General features: G+C 36.5%; 1 protein-coding gene across 2 annotated transcripts in view; it reads left to right on the top strand.

Moving 5' to 3' along the window:
- The first annotated feature begins 1,333 nt into the window (after window positions 1–1,333).
- The window catches only part of TOP1MT (DNA topoisomerase I mitochondrial), an 86,022-nt gene continuing 68,967 nt past the window's right edge, over window positions 1,334–18,388 (top strand). For both annotated transcript variants that reach the window (XM_056822950.1, XM_056822948.1), the window contains exons 1-6: window positions 1,334–1,462; window positions 2,988–3,095; window positions 4,870–4,969; window positions 5,977–6,050; window positions 10,149–10,263; window positions 13,800–13,852. In XM_056822950.1, coding sequence (XP_056678928.1) covers window positions 3,031–3,095; window positions 4,870–4,969; window positions 5,977–6,050; window positions 10,149–10,263; window positions 13,800–13,852 — 407 coding nt within the window. In that variant the 5' untranslated portion in view covers window positions 1,334–1,462; window positions 2,988–3,030. The remainder of the gene's footprint in view (window positions 1,463–2,987; window positions 3,096–4,869; window positions 4,970–5,976; window positions 6,051–10,148; window positions 10,264–13,799; window positions 13,853–18,388) is intronic.

Genomic DNA, 18,388 nt, shown 5'->3' on the forward strand with positions numbered 1-18,388 from the left:
TGGGGTAAGGGGAACTAGGAAAGGCCTCTTGAAGAAGGTGGGATTTTGAGCTGAATCTTAGAAGAAGATGGAAACTAGGGTGGAGGAAAGAAAGGAGAACATTCAAGATGAAGAGGAGAGTCAAAACAAAGGTACCAAGTTCATTTCCAGGTGTGGCATATCTGATGGACAAGTCCCTCCCTTGCTTGCTGGACAGTCTCAGCTGCCTGGTCAAATCACTAGTAGGCTTGGTCAAGCAGATCTCTCACCATGGACTGTTGCTGCAGCTTTTGAAGACCCTACTATGACCTGCAGGTATTGGATCTCTCTGATAGGTCTTTTAACCTTTCAAAGCTTACAAGCCAATGACCTCACCTGTTTTGTTTTAGATACTCATGAATCTAAAATCAGAAAAGAAAAAACAAAACATACTTAAGCAACCATATAGTTGTCATAGCCACGTGGTAGCCTGAGTGGGGAGATAAAAGGGTAGCTTCTCTCTCTCTCTGTCTGTCTTTCTCTGTCTCTCTCTCTCTCTCTGTCTCTCTCTCTCTGTCTCTCTGTCTCTGTCTCTGTCTGTCTCTCTCTCTCTCTCTCTCTGTGTCTCTCTCTGTCTCTCTCTCTCTCTGTCTCTGTCTCTCTCACTCTCTCTCTTCCTCTCTCTCTCTCTCTCTCTGGCTTTCTCTCTGTCTCTCTCACTCTCTATTTTTCTCGCTCTTCCCCTCAGAGGCTTACAACACTTCTTCAAGATTTCTACTGCTAATGCCCTTTGTATGCATACCCAGTCCAAACATAGGACCATAGATTTAGTGCTGGAAGGGATCACTCCACCTGTAAACCCAACCCTCCTCCCCTGGGGGGTGGGGGTGGGGTGGGGGGTGGAAAGCCCAGAGAGGGAATGAAGACATTGACTTGTTCAAGGTGGTTACAGTTTAGTAAGCCCAACCTAAGTTCAGTGCTCTACCCTGCTCCATGGTGCCTCTTCCCACTTTCTTCAACTGATCCTCCTAAGAGGTAAGTTCAAGGTCCTTCCTTGGATGGCCCACAACTCATCAATATCCTTCCTAAACCTTGATGTGCCCAGATCCATATGGAACGCTCCAGATGTGTCCGACCAGAGCAGAGGACAATAGGACCCTCTTCTTACTCCAGGGAGCACTAGAACTGGCCTTGGCTTTCTTGGGTACCTGCTTTTGCAGTCCACTAATCTGCTCCCCCCCAACCCAGGTCTTTCCCCTACCCTGGCTCCCCACTATGGGTCTCAACCAACCCCTCCCCCACAGTCCCCCTAGGCAGACCAGAGAAGCCCGCCGGGGGCCTACAGAGGGACCACGTGGCTATGCACGTGGCTGGCGGGAAGACCAGGTCACCGGAAGCGGCTTGGAGCGCATGCGCGGTGGGCCGGTCCCGTGGACGCCTGGCGGTCGGCTTCCCGAAGGGACGAGGCGGGATCGTTGTTGTCGCCATTGTCGTCCTTACAGTCGTAGGTAGTGGGTGATCCGGGGCGGGGCTTTTCTCACTTCAGTCCCGGGCCACGGTGGACCTGGTGAGGGGCAACTCCTCGCAGGCGGCAGGGCAGGAGGTCAGGGTGAGGAGGGCGCGGTGCAGCCTAGGCCCCAGCACTCTGGGACCCCCCTTCGTATCCCCGGGAGCCAGCGGCCTCCTTTCTCTCACCTCCTCGGGCGCCTCTGGGCATGGTTTCATTCCCTTTGCCTCCTCTTCCATGTTATTTTCCCCTTTTTTCGTCCCTTCCCCTCCCACCTATTCATCTTCTCTAATATCCTTCCCTTCCCCCATCCTCCTGTTCTGCCCCTCCCTGCTCTCCACCTTCTCTTTCTCAAAACTCTGCCTGTTCTCTGGCCCATATTTTCTCTCTCCCAGTTTTCTCCCTCTTCTTCCCCTTCACTTTCCCTTACCTTTGTTCTCTGGCCTCTTAATCTGTTCTCTCCATTCACACTGTTCTATTCCACTTCTCCCTCTCTTCTCCGTTTCCTCTCTTCTACCTTTTCCCCTCCTTTTTTTGTTTTTTTCTTCCCGTCTCCCACTCCCACTTCTCCATTTCCCCCACATGTTCCTTACCCATCTTCTGCTCCCTTCACATATTCTGTTCCCTCTTCCATATTCTCTTTGAAATTTTCTTCTTTATCTGGCTCATTTGGCCTTCTCAGCTTCAGGATCAATTTATTGCTTCAGGATGCCTTCTCTCCCCCCCTCTCCCCCTTCCCCTTAAACCTAAACTTCCAACACTTTTCCTTTCGGACTGCCCTAATCCAGCCCTGTTCCTTTCCAGTTTCAGTTTATTTCTTTGATATGTGCCTTCTGTCTTAGAACCTCTGGCTCAGTAAGGACTTTCTGCCCTTTTCCTTTTACCTGATGGCAGTTTATTTCCCCAATTCTCTGGAAGTATGCTATCTGTGACTTCATTTTGTTTCCCTAGCTTCAAGGTTTATGTTTAGTATTTTCTCATTTTTATCTGATAGAACATGGCTCCAATATTGAAAATCACCATTCTCTTCTCTGCTGGAATTAAGGCCAAGTAAGCGCCTCAATAAAGGGCTTTAGCAGGCCAGGTTTTTTTGATTTTTTTTAAAAACTGGAATCTTTGTCAGAAATAAAATTCACAATTAATTATTATTGAATAATCTGGTAATTGGCAACCTATAAATCTTAGGAAAGTTTTTAGTGACTTCTTGAAATTTGTCCTTTTTAGAGAAACTAATTACATAATGATAGAAATCGGGGATTAATGAAATTCATAGATTATCAGGACAGAAAGCTCAGGAGGAATGGCACTTTGGGCTATTGGTAATTTAGGTGGATATTTAAGCTTAATTCCTTTACTGGTTTTCTGTTGATGGATTCTTAATGTCTTGTAAAATTAGCTATTCCACAAAGACAATATGCTGCACTGTGTTTTTACAAGGAATGGCCCGTGGAACAGTTTGAACTAGCCATGAGTTGAATTTCATATGTACATAATCTTACATAATGCAATCAATTTTTTACAGTTGTGAATAATTACGGGTAAAGAAGAGATAAGTTGTAAAAATCATGGAAGACTGTAAAGACCCTGATTTGAAGGAGGCTTCAGTGAATCACAAGGATATTCGCATAAGGTATTTAAAATGAAGTGAGGCATTCAGATTTTGTTAGTTTGGATTTTTATTAGATTTCAACTGTCTATTGTGTGTGAGAATATGAGCTGAATGATGAGGATAAAAAATGAAAGAAATAACAACCTTTGCTATTACAGATCTCTTATGTGATACAGATGATAGAGTAAGTGCTAGTCTTAGAGTCAAGAAGGCAAGTTTAGAGTCTGGCTCTGAAACATACTAACTCTTTAACCATAACGGTGTCTTTTTAATTTCTAAGCCTTAGTTTCCTTATCTGTAAAATAGGAATAATATCTAGTACTTACCTCATAGGGTTGTTGTGAGGCCTAAATGTGAGAATGCATGAATAACATTTTGCAGACTTTAAAGTATGATGATAACTTTGTAATTATTATTAGAGATGAGGGCATAGAGAGTTAAGAGCAGAGGCATTAGAGACCAGAGGAGGGAGGAATTCTTGGTAGCCTTCATGGAAGAGGTGGCACCTGCATTAGACCTTCAAGTTTCAATAGGCCTAGATGTGGAAGAAGAGTCTGCAGCAGGAGTCAAGTCACAGTCTGATAGTTAGCTTTTATTAAGTATCTACTCTATGCCAGGCACTGTGCTAAGTGCTGGGGATAGGTAATGTAAGGCAAAGGGCAGTTGCTGCTCTCAAAAAGCCTATGGTCATATGCAGGAGACAAAAAAAATATGTGTTTATATATATATATTTATGTATGTGTATATATATGTGATAAATTGTAGGTAATAATAGGAAAGCACTAACATTAAGGGATTTTGGAAAAGGCTTCTTGTAAACAGTGAGATTTTAGTTGAGACTTGAAGAAAACCAGGAGGCAAGAGTTGAGGTGGGGGAGCATTCAAGACATGGGGAGCATTCAGGGCATGGGGAGCAGCCAGAGAAAATGCCCAGAGGTGAGAGATAGTCTTGTTTAAGGAAAAGCAGGGAGAACTGGTATTGCTGGATTATAGAATCTGTAGGCATAAGTGAAATAGAAAGGGTAGGAGTGGGGGAATGGATTTGTAAACCAGATTGTAAAAGGCTTTGAATGCCAAACAGAATTTTATATTCGATCTTAGAGGTAACAGGAAGCCATTGGAGTTTGTTGAGAGAGGGGATGGAGTGAGAGGTATGGTTGATATGTTGACATAAAGTCCTGAACTTTAGGAAAATCACTTTGACAGATAAATAGAAAATGTACTATGGTGGAAGGTATGCTAGCTCAGCAGGCCACTGTGAGGTGATGAGGGCTTGAACTAGGGTGATGTCAGAGGAGAGCTTGAGGCATATGAGAGAGCTATATGAAGGTAAAATCTGTAGGATTTGACAACATATTGAAAGTAGAAGAGTGAAAGAGTAATGAGTTGGGGATGACACCTGAGTTTTGAGCCTGGGTGACTTGGAGAATGGTGGTACTCCCAATGATAATGAGGGGAGAAATATTGAGTTTAGTTTTAGACATGCTGAGTTTGAGATACTCTTCATAGGACATTCTGTTTGAGGGGATTATGGACATTGACTGATATTATCGTTTTATTTCTTTCTAGTAATTGGTTTCATCATTGTATAACAGTACATTTAAATGCTATGAACTTTATAGGCCTTCTGTTATATGTATCAATGCACAGTGAATCCACTATATTAGTCATGATTATTTAGAATAAAGTGGGAGAGAAATATTTATTCCTTTCCATATTGTATGTGTCTCTTCCAGCCAAAGGAACCATTGTGTTAGCAGTTTATTTTCAAATCACATTTAATTTTTCTTTAAAGAAAAAGAGGAAATCCTCAGGAGGTGGAGCTAGAGAACCCAAAGAAACCAAGAATGAAGGAACTCAACCAAGGGAATCAGGAAATAAGGGGGAAGGACCAGGTATGAATGTTTTAATTTCATAGTAACATTTTATTTTAACTTGCAGACCACAGTTTCTATGTAGTAATGTTTTTGCTTATCAGCCTTCCAATAGTTGTCTACTTGTATTTTGATAGATATTTAATATGTATTTCATAGCATTTATAATTTGAAATATGAAAATAACATCTTCCTATAATGATAGTTTTTTCTTTTTCTCCCATTTTTTGCTAGTTTTTCCTTTGTGAATCTTTTTAAAGTGAGTTAGAATTTCAAGACTGAAAATAGGTGATTTTAATACTTTAACTAGGAGGAGGTTGTTTTTAGTTAGACTTTACTTTGAGTCTTTTGAAGTTATCTCCTATTATAGTATGTAGTACACTACACTCCTAATATTTTTTCCTTTTTGGTTCACACATTCCTTTGTCATAGATATGATCATTCTAACAAGAAAGACCAGTGAACTTAGAATCAAAAGACTGGGGTTTAAACCACAGCTTTAAAATCCTCCTAGTTGTGTGACCCCAGAAGAGACATAAACACCAAGTCTCAGTTTCATCTATAAAAATGGAAATGATAGCACTTAGACTTAACAAGGTTTTGATGAGGGTGAGCTTTTATAAATTTTAAAACAAAGAATGTGAGCTGTTTTCATTGAGGCTAAAGACATGGGTTAGCAAGATGAACCCTGGTCAAGGGAGTCAAGAGACCTTACTGTATTTAGTCCTGTTTCTGCAACCAGCTATGTGTTAAATAAGTCACTTCCCTTTCTCTGGACTCATTTCTTCATCTGTAAAATGAAGGGACTGTGTTAAATAAAAGTTTCTGACCATTGTTAACATTGTGTGCTTCTAAGTTGCTTGGACCCTTGTCTACTTAAATTCTAAGTGTAGGATTCTTTCACCTCTGTGGTTTTCGTTTTAGTCTTAGAATATTAGCATAGTTATTTATTGTGACGTGGGTCACCACAATGTAGAAAGTTGCAGTAAATAAACTCATTTTTCTTTTTGTCATCTTGCATATTATAGCAGTACCTATTGAAAGATGGAAACAAATTCTCTAAGTCCAGGGAAAAGACAGTACAAGAAAATGTCATCACCAGGTAATTTTTCTTTTTAACTCTTTTCTTTTGAGTATCAGGAGAAAAGGCAAATTTTCTTCATAAACTAGGGAATTGGTTTATTAAGATTGTCAGGCTTCATCTTAAGAATTCCTGTATTAATGGTCAAGGGACATGAATAGGCAGTTTGAAGAAGTCAAAACTATCAATAATCACATGAAAAAGTGTTCTGAATACCTCCTGATTAGAGAAATGCAAATCAAACAACTCTGAGGTATCACCTCACACCTAGGAGATTGGCCAATATGACAGTTAAGGAAAATAATAAATGTTGGAGGCCATGCAGCAAAATTGGGACATTAACACATTGCTGGTGGAGTTGTGAATTAATTCGACCATTCTGGAAGACAATTTGGAATTATGTCCAAAAGACTTTAAAAGACTGCATGTCCTTTGATCTAGCAATACCACTACTGGGTTTGTACCCCAAAGAGATAATAATGAAAAATATTTGTATAAAAATATTCCTAGCCACGCTCTTTGTGGTGGCAGAAAAACTGGAAAATGAGGAGGTGTCTCTTGATTGGGGAATGGCTGAACAAGTTGTGGTGTATGGTGGTGATGGAATACTATTGTGCTGTAAGAAATGATGATCTGGAGGATTTCTATATGAACTGGGAGAACCTCAGTAAACTGATGCAGAGTGAAATGAGCAGACCCAAGAGAACCTTGGTAAGTGAAAATGTGGAACAATCCAATGTAATGGACTTTACTACTAGTAGCAATGGAATAATCCAGGACACTCCTGAAAGACTTATGCTATCCACATTGAGAGAAAGAACTATAGGAATAGAAGCACAAAAGAAAAACATATGACTTATCACTTGTATCTATGGGTATATGAGTTGGGGTTTGGGCTTTAAAAGATCTCTTTATAGCAAAAATAAATAATATGGAAATAGATATCAAGTGAGTAACATTTGTACAACTTGGTAGAATTGCTTGTTAGCTCTAGGACGGTAAAGGGAAGAGGGGAGGGAAAGAAAATAAATTATGTACACATGGAAAAATATTTTTAAAATAAATACATTTTTTTAAGTGTAAGACAAAAAAAAGAAAATGTTAGCCTCTGATATCAATCCATTTTGTTTTATTTTAAATTTATTAGCAATTCCAAGTATGTTTTTTAAATAAATACAATAAATAAAATTAATGTTAAAAAAATTGACAATATGACAATTGAATTTGACAATGAAAAAAAAAGAATTCCTGTATTGTAAGTAACCCTCCAGTTTTGAATTGACTAGTCCTTTATATTCCAGTCTTGATTTCTCTGAGCAGAAATCAACAATTCAGTAGAATCATATAATAATTTCATCTTTCTAACATAAGGTACTGCTCAAACTATATTCCACACTCTGGTAAATTACCCTTTGTATTTACATGTGTGAATGCTGAGATAGATATGTATAAAGAGGTATATTATTTCCCTCAGCCACTGTTTTCTCTAATGATCTTTATGTGCCAAATAAAGATCAAAATATGAGCCAAAAACAGCTAATCTTGAATTAATGACTCAATTTGTGATACATAATTTCATAAAATTTTGTAAATAGAGGTTTTTATTTTGTTATGAATAGTATTCTTACAAACCAAATAAATATAGAACTCAGAGTATTTTATTTAATTAGATATTTTATCTTTCATATACTGTTTGATGACTTAACTGTTTTTTTACTTTCTTAGCAAGGAGCCTAGATCTTTCTCTTCTATCTTTCCTATCATTTTTTCTTTCCTACCATTTAAAAATTATTTTAAATTTTGTTTTAAATTTTTTTCCATGGTTACATGATTCATGTTGTGTCTCCCTCCCAGAGTTGACAAGCAATTCCACTGTGTTATACATATATTATCACTCAAAACCTATTTCCATATTATTCATTTTTGTAATAGTTTAATTTTTTAAAACTCAAACCCCATGTCATATATCCACATAAACAAGTGATATATTATATGTTTTCTTTTGGATTTCTACTCCCATAGTTCTTTCTCTAGATGTTCTTTCTTATTTTGAGAGAAGATATTTAATCTCATTTTTCTCTCATTCCTAATCCTAAAATCATATAATTAATTTCTAAGCAGAGGGTCTAGTGTTTTTTTTTAACTGGATCAGTGAAATAAATATACTAACTCTTCAGGGCTGCCTGACAGAATCAAAAGGTAGAACTAAAATCCAAATCCCTTTACGTCTAGTTAAAGGCATTTTCCAATAGACTAGCAGTCACCAACTATTTTATACCCATATCATTAAAAATTTTATCAGCATATACCTTCAACATGTATATAATTTTTATATATGCATACTAATATAATTACCTGTATTTTATAAATTAGATAAAAAGTAATTTTAAAATACTGCAATAAATATGAAATATTTGATCCTGCAATCAATAGGAAGCCACTTAAGTTTATTGAGTAGGACAGTGATGTGAATAGAACTATACTTTAGGAAAAGCAGTTTATTTCTTGGACTGAGGAGTGCCTTTAATCAAGGATACCAGTTAAAATACTATTGCAACAGTATGAACCAGAGGTGATAAATGGTTGAATTAGTTGTGCAAAAAGAGGAGGGGTTCAGATTTGAGATAGATGAAGGTAGAACTAATGAGTTTTGGCAGTTGATTATGTGAATGTTGTGTAAGGGAAAGTGAGTAAGTGAAAATGACATTGAGGTCATGAAAACCTGGATGATTGAAAGGATGTTGGTGTCCTTGATGGTAAGCAGTAAGGAAGAACAATAGCTTTTAGTGAAAGATAATGTGATATCTGTTATGTTCATCCTATTTGGATTGCTCCATTCTATCCAAAATGAAAAGAGAAGAGGTGGGGATCTTGCTCACAAGTTACTGCTGAGAAGGTATTTAAGGGCTAGAAGGGTTAGGAAACACTTCTGCTTGTGATGCCTGAGGTCTCAGTCCATCTTAGAAAGGACATGACAGAGATTTGGAAATCTCTCAGAAGAGGGAAGAGCTAAATTGAGGATTGGAGGAAAAGGTTGATTGGTTGTGTTACAGATTAGTTTGTTTGGTTGTGACATGGTTTGGGGAGGGGGGAGACAGTTTGTAAAGTCTTGTCTTCCTATTCTCCCAATTGATTGATCACATGTTCTCTTCACTCAGAAATCATAGTAAATTAAAACTACATTTTATCCATATGCTCAAAACTATTCCAGATTGTCTATGATAATGAAGGACAAGGAAAAGATGAATTATTTGAAGTTGATTCAAAAAAATCACCAAGCACTTACCACATAGGAGGTACTGGGCATAAAAGAGACAAAAAATAAAACATCCTTTGCTTGAAGAATTTACATTCTATAGGAGATACAGCATGGGCCCATATGAATACAAGATAATTTGAAGGGGCTAAGAGCTAGAATTACTGAGGGAATCGAGAACTCTCCATTATGTAATCAATGTAATTGTTGAACTAAAATATGCTTCCTTGTAACTTTCTCTTGTCTTTAGTTCTTCCTTTTTGGGGATACTAAACAAGTTTTTTCTGTGCCAGTTTTTCAAATACCTAAAGACAGTTTTTATGTTTCCCTTTAGTCTTCAGTTCAGGCATAATATCCCTAATTTTTTCATCAGTTTCTCATAAGACATGCTTTCCAGATGCCTTACCACCTGGTTCTCCTCCTGTGGGCATACCTCTGGTAAGGTTGCTCTTAAATGTGGTATTGGAAGTTTGAATTCCAGATGCAATTTAATCAACTATGGTCATGGTAATCAGAGCATTTGCATTAATCAAGGTAATATCATTCCTTTTTCTAGATCATAGAATCCTATTTTCTTTTAAAATAAGATTCAATTTTGCCTCTTTTTTTCTTAAGGTATATTAAGATTGAATGAGTGATTCAACCAAAGAAGCATTTATTAAGCACCTACCTTGGGCTAGGCTCTGACTCCCCTACTCTATAAAAGCCAGGACTCTACAGTGGGCCTCTCATCTAACTTGTTCATTAAATTTACTTTGAGGTCATCCTTCCAAATGATAGGAGTTTTCTTTGCTTACTGGTCATTCTTCTTAGTTGTCAGCATCTTCTCAGGATTACTCTGCATTCTGTTTTGTTTTGCTCAGAAATTCTCTGAACCAGAAAGAGGTGCTTGAAGCAAACAGTGCTGGTCAGGATATTGCAAACGAGGGACTCTGGCAGACCCCTTCTCTTGTGGTTGGCAAGGTCCCTGTCAATAAGGTGAGTCTTCATTTACTTGAATAAACCACATGGTTCTTATTGTCATCTGAGATTTTGGAGAATATTCTCAGCCAGAAGGTTTTAATTACCATATATGAATACTTTTAAATGATTTCCTTTAGGTTGGAGAAGGTAAAGGTGGTCTGTGAGTGAATTATTAGGTACCTCTTTGCCCCCCAGAGAGAAGAAATATTGAGCATAATTTTTTCCAAGTTTATTCTATATAAGCAAAGTGGGATGTACAATTCCCCAGAAATCCATTGTTACCAGATTTAAGGGTCAGAAAGCTAGGAGATGTAGTCTTAGTTAAGCTTTAGATATATAGATTTTGCCCATAATATCTGGATTTCTACCATATTTGTCTTAAGCCTTTAAGGCTTGTGCATCTAGAATAGAGACATTCCTTTATCCTTCCTTTGCTTGGATAAAATAGTGTTGCAATAGATTCAATCCTGAGGTACCATAGTTTAGAGTAGCTCTTTCTCTTAGTCTTCCTGTCCCAGGTGTATGTGTCTCTCCAAATGAGTAAAGTTTAAATACTACAAGCAACTTTTACACTCTGTGATCTATGGGGTCATTGCATAACAAGTTGCCACATCTGCCAGAATTGCTTTTTGTTCTTTTTGGTTGCAACTTATCCTAACTTTGCATGTTTGATTTCTCTCTGGTCTGTAGAAGGGAAAAGTATGTTTTATGTCTTATCAAATCCCGTGAAAATGAAGCTAGCTTATCTTTTAGGGTCTAATCTTTTTTCTGAATCTTTTTAATCTTAGGCAAAGTTCTACTAGTTGGTATGATAGTCTTGAAATGCTAGCTCTACTAGAATTGTCGAGATTGCTAAAATGTTTTATATATAGGGGTGAAAATGAGTATGATTTAGATTGTGACATGCAACCCTTTTATTGGTCAATTAAATAAGTCAATAAGGGAAAAGAAATTAAAGGTATATAAAAGATCTTGGATGTTAACTATTATTTTAAAAATTGACAAAAATGCCAACTTATGACCTTACTTTCACTATAAATTTTTTTTTTAACCCATACCTTCCATCTTGGAGTCAATACTGTGTATTGGCTCCAAGGCAGAAGAGTGGTAAGGGCTAGGCAATGGGGGTCAAGTGACTTGCCCAGGGTCACACAGCTGGGAAGTGTCTGAGGCCAGTTTTGCACCTAGGACCTCCCGTCTCTAGGCCTGGCTCTCAATCCACTGAACTACCCAGCTGCCCCCACTATAAAATCTTTTAAAAAACATATAGACCAACTATATGGACTTTGATGAAAATACAAGAGAATAGGAAGGCTTTTTTCTGATATAATTTTCTATAATGAACCACATCTTTAGAATCACATAGTTGTCTGAGATATGGAGATCATATGGTCTTATTGTCTTCTTCATTAATGAAAAGCACTTTTATAGAGAAATATTAAAAACCTTAACAGTTGTCTTTGGATAAGGTATTTCTCATGCATCTGTTAAAGTTATATGATATTCTGTGACAAATGTAATTGTAGAACTTTGTTTGGCATTTTGTGTATCAGCATCTATTAAGGCATAAAATCTGCTTACCCATGGGCATTCTTCACTGTCATGGAAGATGACCCACACAAAGCTGAAACAAGTATACAAGTGATTCCCTATTAATGTTTTTCCCAAGAGTCTTTGGTGAATAAGACATTGTACTGATTGTATTGAATCAAGGGCCTGCTCCTTGAGATTCAGAGTCAAAGAAAAGAGATTGATGTAGTAATGCATACTGAAAAAGTGAAGATAACATAGTTGTCTAATTCTGCCCAAATTATGGCTTGAAGTTGTATGTATATAAATGCATGAGTTCATTTTTCAGTTTGTATATTTTGTACATGAGATACAATGAGTTGGGTCCAAATTTGAATAAGAAGAGGCAATTCATCTGGATCGTTCTTGGGAAAATACACTGTTAGCAATCCCAGGTTGCTTGCTGCTGCAGAAGCCCAATTTTTATTTTATTTTTTTAAATGCCACATATGCCTCCTGAAGCTCATTGCCATTTGTTCATGGAACAGCAGGATCTCAAAAGAAATAAAATAAGTAAGAGGCGATGAAAATCTTCACAGTATGAAGAGCCTTCAACATTAAAAAAAAAAGGATCATGAAAATATCAACATAGATGACTGAAAAAGGATATATGAAGTGAGAGAAAACAGGGACAATTTGGGTGTATTTTTTTTAGGTGCCAATCCACTTGATTCAATTTAGGTGTAATTAAAAGTGTCCTGAATAGTAGTAAGATTAAATCTACCAAACTGAGAAGTCACATGGCCTTAGTATTTGACTAAGAAACCGAAGGGGGGGGAAACTTCTTTTAGGTTCATGGAAAGGATTAGATAATTATTTGGCAGGAAGAAAGGGTGAAAGGTAAAGGACTAGTTAAGATAGTTGCTTTTAACTGTAAGGTTCAGTGAGATTTTGAAGTTGCTTAATTTAGATGATCTCTTTCTATGAAAATAGTTTTGGTCCTGGACATTTAGCCATTAAACTCCTAAGAGATATTATAATTGCATAGTCTGAGTATAGCATTGGTTCCAGGAACTTTGAAATTATTGAGACTGAATATATAACTCAAAGTATAAACAATTAAAATTGCTCTGCTTAGCACTCAATGAACATTAAAGCTCTATTGTTTGATCTAAATAAGAAGTTCAGTAAACAACTTAGGTTTCAGATTGAATGGTTAATTTGATATAGTCTCTTTTTATGTCAATTTAGACATGTTTAATTTATATGCTGGTAACCTGGAATTAGGATAATGAAGAAAATCAATAGTTCAATCAACTAGTTTTAGACTTAAAGTTTAGACTAAACCCAAAGCAAGAGTTATTGTAGTATCATGAGCCTACATTTGTATATTAACCTAGGTATTTAGAATATTTAGATCTCCCCTTTATAAAACCATTGCTTCTAGAAATGTATATCCTTTTTTCCTGAATCTCTCAACCTAGTAGAAGGACCTTGGGCAAAAGTTATAGCCTTAAACATGACTTATTTGATTTTGGCTTGACTTCCCAGCATAGTTTTTTATAGTTGAGTTCAAATTCAACAGCCATTAAACACCTCTCATAAGAATGGCACTATTAGACAGAATAGTCTAATATATAATGTTAATAACATTCAGCTATGAAGTTATCATGACTGTAATTGCTTAGAATGAATAGATTTTCATTCCTATTTGTTGGTATTCTTTCCAGCTTTATAGTGATCCTACTTGATAGCTTTTTTATATCTTTATTTGTCACCATTGGATAGTTGATAATGAGTGTAGTAATAGCCATATTATTGCTGTTTTAGAGGCAGAATTTTGGAGAGAATGAAGAACACGCTAATTTTTTTTGTGAGGCCTTGCAGTGACTTGAAGCGAAAAATGCAATAGAATAGAATTAGCCATTTCTAGTAGTATGGAAGGCTATACAATCAAAAGATCTGATTAACTGGGTAAGAGTATGTAATGATTATTAATGTTAGATGTCAATACTAATGACCTTGGTACCATTTTCTTTCAGGATAATGAATCTAGAGTCAAAACTACAACGCTGGAACAAGAATTCTCTTTGAGGTTAGATATTTGAGCATTTCAGTCTTTAAATGATGGAGATAAACATCTGTGTGGTTGTAGTTTTCATTTTAGCCTATTTTGCCAGCCTAATTTTGTTAAAATGCAGATACATCCCTTTAAACTGGTGCCAGGTTTCCATAGGAAAAGAGGACTTGAATACATAAGGCTATGAGAACAGCAAGAGAATATACTAAAGTCTAACATTTTTTTCCTCTGCCTTATTAGTCAACAAGTACTTATCATTGTGAGTCTGTGGATATGATCTATAGGGTATTCTCTGTAGGAGCAGGACTGAGCATAAACAGGATGCATTTGACTCTAGGATAAACTTATCAACTTGCTGCCTCATAAAACATTTTCTTCTTTCACTCCAACCACAACTCTATTCTCCTGCCCTCCCCCCCCATATTTGGAAGTAAGAATTTACCTCCTTTGTTGAAAAGATTGAAATGATCTGATATGTGCCCCCTTTAACTCTCCCCCCTTTCCTTTCTCAATACTTTGCTTCATTCCCCCCCCCCCCCCCCCCATCTTCTCTAACCTCTGGTCACAGAAGAAAAGATCTCAACTCTTCACTAAGGCTGATTCCCCCTAATAGCATTCCTTCCCAATTCTTTCATGTTCTTGCTTCAGTAGCTCTCTCTATGATACATCCTCATCTATTCCTCTTTACTTCCTTCCCATTTGTCTAAAGAAATGCTCAGGGCACCCAAATTCTAAAACAACAAAAATGAAACCTTCCCTTGACATTTTTCCATCCAAAAATCCCCCCCCCCCCAATGACTTTTATCATTATGAACTCAAGAAACATAACAAACATATATACAAAGAAGAACAGGACAAAAGGATTGTATTTGAAATCTTGAAGGAGGGAATGTTGAGTACATGTTAAATTTTACACAGTATATATTCTGCTTGTCTGTTCCTCCTGAGTTTCCTTCTCTCCTCTTTTTTAAAAATAATATTTCTCTTTTTTTCTTTTTTTGGCATCATCATCTTTTCTCCTCCATTCTCCCTTCCCAAAAGCCCTCCAAGTTAGCTGTACTTAATAAATAATGATAAACAAATCTACCACATATTGGCTATATCAGAAAATCTGTATCATTCTGTAGCTCTTGTCCATTTACATCTCTGTCAGAGGTAGGAGTGGAGAGAAACAGGATTCAACATTGGTCTTATCAATGGAGTATTTAGTAATTCAGAGTGTTTGTCTTTTAAAGTTGTTTTCTGTGACAGTATTATAATCATTGTATAAATTGTTCTCTGGGCCGCATCCATTTCACTCTACATCATTTCATACAAATCTTCCCAGAATTCTCTGGAATTCTCTGGCACCATTTCTTATGGCTTAATAATATTTCATTACATTTCATTTTCTGTGATTTGTTAAGTCAATGCTAATTAATTAATTCTATTTTTCCAGTTCTTTGCTCTAATAATTATAATTCTTGGCTACATCCACGGCTATCAAGATTTTTGGACATATAGTTTGTTCTCCTCTGCTTTTGATCTTTTTTGAGAGATAACCCTAGTAATGATATTACTGTGTCAAACAGCATGTACAGTTTAGTAACTTTTTGGTTGGTTCTAAATTGCATTCTAGAATAGCTGGACTAATTTACGACTCTACCAAAAGTGAAGCTGTGTGTCTGTCTTCCTCCCATATTCCTTCCAACAAATCTGATAGGTCTGAATTGAAACCTCAAAATAGTTTTGTCTTCCTATTATTAGTAGTAATTGAAAATATTTTTCATATAGTTGGAGATAAGCTTCAGTTTAATCCTTTGAGAATTATTTAGGTCTTTTGACCACTTATCTATTGGGGAAAGCCTTGTGTTTTTATATATTTAAGTCAGTTCCCTATGGGGCTTAGACACCATACCTATAGAAACTTGATGCTTTTGAGAAATTTGTTTCAAAGGGGGTTTTTTGCCTTATTTTTTCTTCTTTTAGCACCTTTCTTCCCCTTGTTACAAAGAAGTATTAAAGGAGAAGGAATGTGATCAATACCTGTGGTTTATAACTGAATCAATAAATATACTTTCATTCTCTAGCTCTCTTCTTTTTACTCACTCAGAGCCAGATCATTGGTTCTTTTCTTTATCTTTTCCTTTTTAATACCTAATTCAGGTCCTACCATTCAGAATTAAAAGTTCATTTTCTTTACCTTAAATTCCTGACCTGCAACTGTATTTCTTCGATAAACTTTGTGTATATGTGTGTGTGTGTTCATACTTCCTTTGCCTAGTTCATCTAATTGTCTGATTTACCCCATTCATTTTGACCTTGTTTATATACTCTTCTCAGAAACTCCAATAAATTTCCCTCTTAATTCTTTTTTGTTTTACACTTACTACACTACCCTGCCTTTTCTTTTCCCTTTTAAAACATCAGACTACTTTAGAGTCAAGGTTCTAAAGATACTTGTGTCTTCTCTCCCATTTGACTTAATGCAGTGTCATACAGCCCCTTCAAATAGATTAAACAAATTTACTTTTCTAAGTTTCTCTTTATTCTTTGTGTTTGTATTTTACAGTTTTTACTCAGCTCTGGTCTTTTCATCAGGAATGCCTGAAGTTCCTCTATTCCATTAAAGGTCTATTTTTGTGGTTGTAAGCCTATGTCTTTGCCTTTTGAAATAGTACATTCTAGGCTTTCCTCCTGTATATAATAGGTCTTTTCTGGGTTTGGTGTAGTTCTCTGGTTCCCGAATTCTTTCTTTTTGGCTTAGATTATAGTATTTTTCTTTTGCCTTTAAAGGTTTGGATTTTGGTTATGACATTCCAGAGATTTCCTTTTGTGATTTTTTTTTCCCAGAAAGTGATCAGTGGAGTCTTCTCCACTTCCACTTCTCCACTTCTTCCATCTTCGCTTTGTTCTATGAGTCTAAGAATGGGAAGTTTTCATTTGTGATTTATTGAAATACAATGCCCAAGTTTTTTTTAATGGTATTTTGGGAGTACAGCGATTCTCAAATAATTCTCCTTGACTTTTCCAGTTAAATTGTTTTGATAGCAGATTATATTTTATATTATGACATTATCTTTTTTAAAATTTTGTTTTTTCCCTTAGAGCTATTGATTTCTTTTCACTATATTCTAGTTTAATGTCTAAAATGTACATTTACTTTGGATGCATTTATAATCCTTTATTCTCTCCCTCTTTAATTGAGCAACAATAACAAAATGCCCTGAAAAATAAGACATTTATCATAAACATACATAATCTGGAAAAACAAATTCCCACATTGGCCATGCCCAAAAATGTATATTTCTCTCTACATTCTAAGTTCATCACCTCTCTTGTAGGAGGGGACTAGCATGTTCCATCTTTGGTTTTTTGGAATTGAAGTTTGTGACTGTATTGATCAGACTTCCAAAATCTTTCAAAATTGTTTTTCTCTACATAATTTTCTCTAAAAAGGTTTTCTTCAAGTTTTGTTCACTTTGATTTGCACTGGTTTATAGAAGTCTTTCCAGTTTCCTCTGAAATTATCCAGTTTACTATTACATTTTTATACCATAATTTGTTTAGCCATTACCTAATAAAGATGACATCCCATTAGTTTATAATTTTTAGCTAGTGTGAAAAGAATTGCTCTAAGTGTCTTTGTTCTTATAGGTTCTTTTTAATCTCTTTAGGGTATAGGCCTAGTAGAAATATATAGCTGGGTCAATTGCTATGCACAATTTAGTAACATTTTTGGCATAGTTTTAGCTAGAATGGCCAGACCAATTTATTCACAACTCCACCAACAGTACTTTAGTGTACCAGTTTTCCTAAAGTCCTTCCAACATTTGACATTTTTGCCAGTCTTATGAGTGGGAGGTAGAACTTTAAGAGTTGATTTCATTTGGATTTCTCTAATTGTTGGTGTTTGGGAACTTTTTTTAAAAATAGCTATTGATAGTTTTGAAAACTCTCTTCATATCCTTTGACCATTTATCTACTGAGGAATGGCTCTCTTTTTTTAACCCCTCAACTTCCATCTTAGAATTGCTAATGAGTTGCAGTTCCACAGCAAAAGAGCAGTAGAAGCTAGTTGGGTTAAATAACTTGCCCAAGATCTCACAGCTAGGAAATGTCTGAACCTGTAATCTCCTGTTCCCTTAAATGTGGGCCAGTGTGTCTGGTAGGAGTTTCACAGAAGAAACATGAGCGGAAGGCTTAAACAAGACACTATGCCAGCAGGCTTCTAACAGTCTTGGTTTATTCTGGCTTCAGTCTCATTCCTCGGGCTTCTGACTCTTCCTGAACCAGAAGTAATATATTTATCTTCTCGACCAAGCTAGCTCATTATGGGAAGCAAACGGTCAACAAAAAAGTAATTTTGACTAGGACCTGGCATCTGGAGCCAGGGAGGAAATTACTCTTTGCCTTCCTATCAAGGTTATGTTGTTCTCTTCTCTGCAACTGTGTCCTCTTCCTGACCTCTTGGTTCCCCACAGCCTGGCTCTTTTATCCACTTGAATCACCTAGCTGCCCTTGGCTCATTCTTATAAATTTGAATCTGTTCCTTACTTACCTTTATCAGAG

The sequence above is a fragment of the Monodelphis domestica genome, chromosome 3, assembly GCF_027887165.1.
Source record: "Monodelphis domestica isolate mMonDom1 chromosome 3, mMonDom1.pri, whole genome shotgun sequence".
Taxonomy (NCBI): domain Eukaryota; kingdom Metazoa; phylum Chordata; class Mammalia; order Didelphimorphia; family Didelphidae; genus Monodelphis; species Monodelphis domestica.